The 9,623-nt window shown below is 60.9% G+C and overlaps 1 protein-coding gene across 1 annotated transcript; it reads left to right on the top strand.

The window, feature by feature from the left end:
• The first annotated feature begins 225 nt into the window (after window positions 1–225).
• On the top strand, window positions 226–9,073 carry REN (renin). The gene is made up of 10 exons (XM_062211364.1): window positions 226–305; window positions 3,195–3,345; window positions 3,880–4,003; window positions 4,580–4,698; window positions 5,324–5,520; window positions 6,077–6,085; window positions 7,634–7,753; window positions 8,037–8,181; window positions 8,336–8,434; window positions 8,912–9,073. The coding sequence occupies exons 1-10, from the start codon at window positions 226–228 to the stop codon at window positions 9,071–9,073; spliced, it is 1,206 nt and encodes a 401-aa protein (XP_062067348.1).
• The last annotated feature ends 550 nt before the right edge of the window (window positions 9,074–9,623 follow it).

Raw genomic sequence — 9,623 nt, 5'->3', positions numbered from 1 at the left:
CCAGGCCAGGCGAGGAGCACTGGCGTCACTGGGCACAGAGCCCTGCTCCGCATCCAGGAAGCCTGGGCCCCCCCGGGTGGGATTTACGAGTGGCTGCCGCGCCTCTGCCCCCGTGCAATAAATCAGGACCCTGCAGGACGGCGACCATGCCTGATGCTGGTGTATAAAGGAAGAAGGACCAGGGAGCCCCAGGCTGCGTGAGCGAGCTCAGGCCACGGGAGCAGAATGCCTCGCTGGGGACTCCTGCTGGTGCTCTGGGGCTCCTGCACCTTGGGTCTCCCCGCCGACACCAGCGCCTTCAGAAGGTAACTCGGGCAGGGACTTGGAGGCTCCCACCTTCCTGGCACCCAGTCTAGCTATGTGGTGCCTCCCCATCCTTGTGACCAGCTGGGCAAGGAGGTGTAGTCCTGTCCAGAGAGGGCAAGCAGCTTGCCCAGTGTCACACAGCCCGGCAGCCACGCCTTCTGGATCCTACCTGGGGCAGGGGGGGAGTGGGGCGGAGCTCAGAGATGATTGAGATGTGGCTCTGGCCCTCCCCCGCCCCCTGAGCTCACAGCCTGGTGTTAGGAAGGGGATGAGGGATGGGTAGTGTAAACTCTGCCAGGAAAGCAGGCTAATACTGTGGCTAAGTGCAAGCCTTGCAAAGGTGGCCCGTCTGGTTCAAATTCTGCTCCACCAGCAGGATGAGCTACCTCTGGAACCCTGTGCATGCTACGTAACCTCGTCAAGTCTCCATTTGCCATTTTTAAAATTTATATTTAGGGGCCGGCACTGTGGCATAGCAGGTGAAGCATTTGCCTGAGTTGCCAGCATCCCATATGGGCGCCAATTTGAGTCCCGACGGCTCCACTTCTGATTCCAGCTCCCTGTTAATGGCCTGGGAAAGCAGTGGAAGATGACTGAAGTGCTTGGGCCCCTGCACCCATGTGGGAGAACTGGAAGAAGCTCCTGGCTTCGGATCTGCCAGCTCTGGCTATTGTGGCCATTTAGGGAGTGAACCAGCAGATGGAAGACCCCCTCTCTGTCTCCCTCTTTCTATAACTCTGCCTCTCAAGTAAATAAATAGATATATTTTTAAAAAATCTATTTTGAAAGGCCAGGTGATGGGAGGGGAGAGAGAAGAGAGAGATCTTGCATCCACTGGTTCACCCCTCAAATGCCCATGGAGCCAGGGCTGGGCCAGGCTGAAGCTAGAAACTCTATCCGGGACTCCCAGACGGGCAGCAGGAGCCCAAGGACTTGGGCCATCATCTGCTGCCTTCCAGGCCATTAGCATGGAGTTGATCAGAAGCGGAGCAGCTGGGACTTGAACCTGCACTTCAATAGGGAACTTAGGCATCCCAAGGGCTGGCTTAACCCACTGTGCCCCAGTACCTGCCTGAAGCTGGAGGAATTGTGCTGCCCGCCCCGTGCAGAGTGGAGAAGGCACTTAGGGGAGGTCTGAATCGATGCGCTGCGTTCTCAAGGTGCCATCGCTGCCATACACCCCAGGACTCACAGGGACTGCGCAGGGAGCGGCGGGCTTGGGCTGCAGAGTTGTGCTGGGGTAGACACCACCGTTAGACCCATTTTCATAGGGAAGCAAATGAGGGTCTTAAAAGGCCCAGAGAGGTTAGGCAACTTGCTTAGAGTCACACAGGGGTTTCAAGCTCTGTGTGCTCCCCCACCGTATGGTACCACATCCCTGGGCTGGTGGGGAACACCAGTGTGGACTGAGTCTTTGAGGGCAAGCTTCTAGGTCTTCCACATGGGTGCAGGGGCTCAAGGGCTTGGGCCATCTTCCACTACCTTCCTAGTTGTACTAGCAGGGAGCTGGATTGGAAGTGGAGCAGCCGGGACTCGAATCGGCACCTGTGTGGGATGCTGGCATCAAAGGGCGGTGCTTAACCTGCTGGGCCACAGCGCCGGCCCCAACAAGGTTCCGGAGGCAGGGGCGTGTGCTGAACTTTGAAGAGAGAAGAACTGGGGAGACAGAAGGGGTTTCCCGAAAGGGGAGTGGCAGCAAAACCAAGGCGCTTGGCAGAGGCTGTTTGGAGTGGAGTCAGAGCCTCCTCTGGGCTTAATAAAATCACCCACCCCATGGGATGAGTGAGGATCAAAGGAAGCACCAACTGTGAAGGCAGCTCGTGACCTGTACATCGTGAGAGGACAGTTCCAGCACAATCTCTGGGGATAGGCACGCAGGCGGCATTCACGGTCATGGGCCAGCGCGGCGGGGGCAGGAGAAGTGTGAGTGCAGGGGGCACCCGCCAGAGAAGGAGGAGGGACTCTGTGTATAGGAAAATCTGCCGCAAGGTTAAGTGGGGCTCCAGTCCTGGGACCTCCTGGCCAAGGCTGGGGGTCCAGGCGTCGGCAAGCAGCCTCCGCGTCCACACCCCAGGGGATCCTCCGGGAAAGAGGGCCAGCCAGGTGCGTCAGCTCCCTGCTCCCCTGTTCCTGAGTCTCCTCCCATAGAGCGTGGGATAAGGACGCTAGTTTGCAGAGCTGCTGCTGTGTGGCTGGCCTGGGTGAGTGTGCACAGTTCTACATCCCCGTCTGGCACCAGCTCACCATGCTCCAGTCCCCTACGTCTCTAATTCTGCCTCCCAAAGGGGATGGGAAGGTGTCTGGACAAGAAGCCCAGGGACGGAGACTTAGACCCAAGACACATCTTCCTGAGGACAAGGTGCACGGGCACCCTGCTTGGCCTGGTGCTGTGGGTCCACCCCACTCCAGCCCCGCTGGGTGCCAGCTCCCAGGTGTCCTACCGACCCTGCAGAGTGCTTTGTGTGTCTGCTGCCACCTAGAGGCCACATGTGGCACTGCCTCCCTCCTTTCAGCTTGAGGGATGCTGGCCCCAGCAGGAATGGAGTGATGTGGCTGCCTGTTTCCTTGTCTGTCTCCTGCCTGGTGGGCTTCCTTGTCTATCTCCAGGACCCAGCATAATGCGGCTCAGAGCAGGTGTTCAATGTGTGATTATGGGATGAGTGAGCAAATAAATGGGCCATCACACAGATGGCCTCATCTAATCAAATTTAGACAACAGGGAGAGGTTAGCCAAGGATTATCTAGCACCAGGGCCGGTGGCTCACAGAAAGCCCTGGGCTGGGACGTGACCCCACGGCGCCTGGGCTGAAGTCCACGGTGGGCTCTGGGATTGTGGCAGTCCCGGGGGCCAGCACAGTTCTGTTTCTGCTTCCTCCTCCCTGGGCCAGGATCCTCCTCAAGAAAATGCCCTCAGTCCGGGACATCCTGCAGGAGCGAGGTGTGGACATGGCCAGGCTGGGTGCCGAGTGGAGCCGGTTCACCAAGAGGCTCTCCCTGGGCAACGGCACCACCCCCGTGGTCCTCACCAACTACCTGGACGTGAGTGCCTGTCCCGGCCTGGTCCCACCCCTACCCCCAAGTCCCCTTCTCTCTTGGCCCCAAGGTTTCCTTTGCCAGCAAGGCCCACTCTTCCCATGCTGTGTTTCACTGAGGAGCCAAGGAATTGGGTTCCACCGTAGCACCCCATGGAATTCCCATTTAACAGCTGGGGAGCCCGAGGCACAGAGAGCCAGGAGGCTTAGGCTAGCACCCAGCCCAGGCTCCAGCCAGGTGGCCCTGGTGGTGGGAGGGCAGTGGGACCTCAGTGGGGCACCTGGGAGCCAGCCCAGCACAGCCTGATGGCCCCTGCCCCAGTGGCCCGCTGAGGGCCCGGCACCTCCCTGCTTCATTGCTGGTGTTTGCTTTTGCTCTCTCATCTCCCTGACCCTCCTGCTTCCTGGGATGCCACAGTGCCTGCAGGAGAGCAAACCCAGAGAGACTGTGCACGCTCTCTAAGCTCGCCCCAAGAGCCACAGCAGAGCCGAGTAGACCCCGAGACCCAAGGCCCCCAGCTGCCTCTTTCCACCCCTACAGACCCAGTACTACGGCGAGGTGGGCATCGGCACCCCACCCCAGACCTTCAAAGTCATCTTCGACACGGGTTCGGCCAACCTCTGGGTGCCCTCCACCAAGTGCAGCCCTCTCTACACCGCCTGTGGTGAGCCCCCCGCCTGGGGTGCCTCTCCCCGAGGGCCCTGGCCTGCCCTGCCTGGGAAGTCCTGCTCCATACCCCGCTGCACCCCTCCTGCTGCCAACTCCACAGCTTCCTGTCTGCCTCTGTGCCCTCTGACCCTGGGAGGAGAGGGGAAGCTGCCCTCATTTTCCCAAAGTGGCCAACGAGGGGGAACGGCAGGCTCCCGAGTCCCCTGGCCCCTCAGAAGGCCGCCTCCCAGCCCCCTGATGGGGACAGGAGTGGATTCCCACGCCCAGCCGGGACACCTGGGCCCTGCCACCCCCAGCCTCAGTCAGCAACCTCTGTCTGAGCCTGACCCTGGGCCTAGAATCTTCTGTGATGCAGATCGAGCAAGTACTTTCAAATGCTTAGAGACAGGAATTCTCAGAGGCACTGGCACATAGAGGGGCCTAAGAAACACAGTCCCTGAGGGAGGAAGCACCCTTTCCAGGCCTCCACCCTCAGGGCCACGCCATCCCTGCACCTCAGCACATCCGCCCTGCCCTGCACACCCTGCCCGGGCCTCTCTCGAGCAACCCTGAGCTCTTGTCCTCCTGGTAGAGATCCACAACCTCTACGACTCGGCGGAATCCTCCAGCTACCTGGAGAACGGGACGGAATTCACCATCCACTACGGATCGGGGAAGGTCAAGGGCTTCCTAAGCCAGGACATACTGACTGTAAGTGGGGCCGTCCTCCCCCCACCCCCCGCCCCACAACATCTCAGCCTAGCCGGGAGCCTGGGATCTGAGGGGCACCCTCTGCGCAGCTCCAAGCTGGGGCTGCAAATGCACAAAGCTGAACTGCCCGCTGGGTGATGCACCATGTGCTGGCCTTGTCCTGAGCCCCAGGGCCCACCAGCCTACCTGAGGCTCTGCCTGGGCTCGGAGCCAGACACTAGACAGAAACCCCGGGCCAGACTCGGGGTCAGAGCTCGGGTGAGAGTCCGCGATTATTGGCAGAGCCTGGCTTTCTTTTCCATCTGACCTGTGTCCTTCCCTTCCCCATTCCGGAGCCTGTCTGAGTTAGGGGAGGGGTATTCAGGAGGAAATCGGAGTGGGGCCTCACCCCTCCACTCGTCTGTGAGAGCAGGAAAAGGGGTGGGCGGGGCAGGCTTGGCTGTGCCAAAGGAACCCCCAGCCCCTTGGGGCCGCGCGGGGAAGCTGCGCTTGAGCGGGAGCTCTGGGCCATCTGCTGGGCCTGCAGCACAGATGCATGCTGGGAGAGGGGCTACGCCTGCAGGACTGGTGAAGCCGTGAGTCCCAGGGGCAGTGGGCTCAGCCTCCGTGGTGCTTCCTCCTGCAGGTGGGCGGGATCACGGTGACGCAGACATTCGGCGAGGTCACGGAGCTGCCGCTGATACCCTTCATGCTGGCCAAGTTCGACGGCGTCCTGGGCATGGGCTTCCCCGCACAGGCCGTCGGCGGGGTCACCCCTGTCTTTGACCACATCCTCTCACAGCGGGTGCTAAAGGAGGAAGTCTTCTCTGTCTACTACAGCAGGTGGGGCTTGGCACCGCAGGGACAAGGCAGGAGAGGTGGCGAGGCAGGAGGGAGCTTGCACAAGAACTGGGTTGGGGGAGTGGAAGGAGAGTCTGGGCAGGATCTGAATGCACTGGGGGCGCTCAGTCAGTATCCGCAGCTGTCCCAGCCAGCATGGAAGCTGCCGTGTGAATTTAAGTTCATTAAAATGAGATTAAACGAAGCAGGCAGTTCCTTGGTTGCACCAGCCACATTCCAAGGGCTCAGCAGCCTTGGTGCATGGTGACTCCCATATGGCAAAGTGCAGGTACAGAGCAGCCCAGAAGGTTCCAACGGACAGCACAGAGGAGAAGGCAGGGAGGGGCTGGTGGGAAACTTGGCATCGCTGTGACCCTCCCCAGGAGGGCCGTGCTCCCCACACTTCATTCATTCACGTACACCTTCCTCGGTCCATTTGCTCCCTCGTTGTTTGAATAAATGGTCGGTGCCACGCAGCACGTTAGGCACCAGGGCACAGCAGAGAACACAAGGAGCAAAGCCCAGTCCCTGCCATCCCGCCTGCGCTCACTTGACACAGAGATAAGAAGTGTTGCAAGGCGATGCCTGCTGCAGGTGGCCCCGGGGCGAGTGAGCGTGGTTCTCGGTTCTCGGCTGAGCTAGCGTCTCTGCAGCTCAGTCAGCCGTGGGAAGCAGCTGGCAGTCCTGGGCAGGGCTGTGAGCTGCTCCAAGCTGCTGAGTGGCAGGCAAGAGGTCACAAGGAGGGGGCATGAGGCCAGGGGAGACGGAGGAGGACTCTCTGGTGAGGAGGCATTGAGAAAAGGCCAGTCAATGGCTGGCAGTCAGTGGTGGTCTGGGAAGAGCCAGCAAGGAGGAAGTGGGGGCGAGGCCACATGGCCAGCAGCTAGGAGGGGACAGAGGGCATGGGGAAGCGGAGGTCACAAAATGTGGGCTGCCCTGGGAAATCCAACAGGGATGGGAATGCGGGGCGAGATCCAGACCCAGGCAGGGGAAGGAAGGGTGGGTGTTGGTAGCGAGCCGAGGCTGCCGGAGCAGCGCTCGTAGGTGGAGGAAGGAGCCAATGGAGAGCGGGAGCAGATGTGGAAACAAGAGGCGATAAGTGGGGCACAGGAGCCTGGGAGCGCGCAAGGGCCGAGGACCCAGCAAACAGGAAGAGGGCGGGCTTCGTGGAGGGAGGGTCTGTGCCTTCCTTTCCCTCCGCGTGGGGAGGAGGGGACGTCCCCAGAGACCCTGCCTCGGAGGGAATTTGTGCAAACATGATTAATTCACACCTGCACAGCACACCGTGTGCCCATGCGCACACCCAGGCCCACCTATGCATGTGCCTTTGTTGTGAATTCTGCAAGATCACATTACACGCATTTGTGCAGGCTTGCAAGCTCTGGAAACCAGCCCCAAGGCAGCCCCTGAGCCATGGGAGACTTATGCAGGGTGGAGGAAGGGAGGGCAGGGGAAAGTGGCTTCCCACCGGGCACCAGGAACCCTAGAGCCAGTCCCCAGCTCGTCCACTCATGGCCTGGGTAACTTGAGGCCAAGCAACTTCGCCTCTTGGTGACTCCAAGTGTAGAGAGCACGCAACACCCAGGCTGCCGGCAGCAGGGCCGTGGGCTCACCTGAAAGCATGGCTTCCTCTCTGCCGGCTCTTTCTTTTCAGAAAACCCACCACGTGGCCTTGACCTTCAGTACCCCCCCGACCCAGACTCCCACACAGCTCCCCCCAAAGTCCCCCTCAGCAAGTCAGGTTGCACAGGATGCTGATCCCCACTGTCAGTCCCTCCCACCTGCCCCCACCCACCTGTCACCATGCAGCCTGCCCAGAGTCCTTCCCTATGCACCTGCTCAACAGTAGCCCACACCCTGGGGGGGGGGGGTGTGTGATTTGTGTCTGGTTTGCATCTCCTCGCTGTCCCTGGGCCTGTCCCTTCCCTGGGGATGCCTTTGGGGCACAGCTAGACTGCCCTGGAAGATGCTCTGGCTGGTCTCTGGGAGGAGCAAGCCCAGCAGAGAAGTGGAGCTCTCTGGACGGTTCCGGCGACAGCCTGGAGGCCCACCCACACCCTGGCCCACTGCCCCCTTGTTGCTGACTGACTCCAAGAGCTTCTGATCTTTCCTTTAGGAATTCCCACCTGCCGGGAGGAGAGATCGTGCTGGGAGGCAGCGACCCCCAGTATTACCAAGGCAATTTCCACTATGTGAGCATCAGCAAGACTGGCTCCTGGCAGATCACCATGAAGGGGTCAGGATTCTCAGCCCTCCCCACACCCCCAAAATGCAGCTGCCACTGGGGGCGGGGCGGACTGATCAGGCTGCCCTCTCTGCTTGCTCCCTCCAGGGTGGGGAAGGGCCACATGCCGCTTGCTGTGCGCTGAGGGAGGGGGCAGCACATCCCTTCCCCCTCCCCATGGCATCATGGGACCACCAGCATGCTTCCCATCACCCACCCCCACTAGGGAAATCTCTGCACCCTGGAGGCGCCCGTCAGCCCCTGGGTGCCTGGCTGACTGCCCTGTCCTCCCCAGCGTGTCCGTAGGGTCAGCCACCTTGCTGTGTGAGGAGGGCTGCATGGCGGTGGTAGACACTGGGGCATCCTACATCTCGGGGCCCACCAGCTCCCTCAGGCTGCTCACGGAGGCCCTGGGAGCCAAGGAGCAGAGCTCGGATGAAGTAAGAAGCAGGGGAGGGGGGTTCCATGGGGAGGGTGGTCTAGGCCCCCAAACCACGCTGGGTGCAACACTAGATTCCAAAAGAGGCCATTTCAGGCTTCCCCCTCCGCAGGTGAGAGGAAGGGCCCTGTTCTCAGACCCTTTGTCCCCTCCAGTACGTGGTGAACTGCAACCAGGTGCCTACACTCCCCGACATCTCCTTCCACCTGGGAGGCAGAGCCTACACACTCACGAGCGCGGACTACGTCCTCCAGGTGAGCACAGGTGGGGAGGGTGGGCGGGGCCGAGACCAAGGCACGGGGTCTCCAATTTCTAGGACCCAGGCAACCATTGCACCTGCTCCATCAGAACCTCCACAAAGGGCGGCCCCAGGGGGGTTCCAACCTGCAGCGATGTTCGCAAACTACGGTGCTGGTCCTTGTGTCTCCACCTTTCTCATCAAAGGCTCCTACACTCTCATCTTCTCATGGTTAATGGGCCGAGAGACGCTAAGTAACTTGTCCAGGGTCAGAAGTGAAGGCAGAGTTGAAGCCCTTGGAGGCAGCCCGCAGCCTGATGCATCCTTTGCCTCTTTGTCTGCTTACCGTCCCCCGTGGGGGGTGCAAAGGGCCCAGCTGGGATGGGGGTCCAGTGGGGGTGGGGGGAAGAACTAGTAGATGGGGCTGAGAAGTTGCTCAAGGCGGTTGCTGGGGCAGGCCAGGTGATGGGGGAATACTCCTGCTTCCTGCTAGGACCCCTACAGTAATGATGACCTGTGCACCCTGGCCCTCCATGGCCTGGACATCCCCCCGCCCACGGGGCCCGTGTGGGTGCTGGGCGCCAGCTTCATCCGCAAGTTCTACACCGAGTTTGATCGGCACAACAATCGCATTGGCTTCGCCTTGGCCCGCTGAGGCCAGCGCTGGAGCACTCTGGGAGCCCCCCTCTGCCTGGACCTGTGCCTGTGCGGGGACATCAGGCTTGGAGCTCCTGCTGGATGCCTGCCCTGCCCCCTGTGCCAGCCCTTCCCTGCTTGGAGGACAAAGAATAAAGACTTCATGTTCACAACCCATTACACCTGAGTTCACTAGGGCTTGGAACAGAGGGAGGGGCCGCTGCGTGGTCATGTGCGGGCAGGAATGTGACACAGACTGACGAACCACAGACTCAGCCCTGTGCACAGGTCCCTACCTGCAGGGACGATGCCATCGCCTGCTGTCAGCAGGGCTCAGCTGGCGTTGGTTATACAACCTCGGATGAGAAGATGCAGACCGCCAGCCCAAGCCCCCCAGGGACCCCTCGGGGACCAATGCCAGTGCTTTGGCATCGGTTGTGGCCAGAAAGATGCTCCCAGCTCAGGCCCTGCGGTGCTGAGCCTGCCAGCCCTACCTCTGCACCCCCACAACTCCCATCAGCCCCACTTCTCATCCCAGCTCTGCCCCCACGGATGGTCACAGACGACGC

The sequence above is a fragment of the Lepus europaeus genome, chromosome 14, assembly GCF_033115175.1.
Source record: "Lepus europaeus isolate LE1 chromosome 14, mLepTim1.pri, whole genome shotgun sequence".
Classification (NCBI taxonomy): Eukaryota; Metazoa; Chordata; class Mammalia; order Lagomorpha; family Leporidae; genus Lepus; species Lepus europaeus.
The sequence above is the reverse complement of the archived record's forward strand: the minus strand, read 5'-3'. Positions and strand labels throughout refer to the sequence as shown.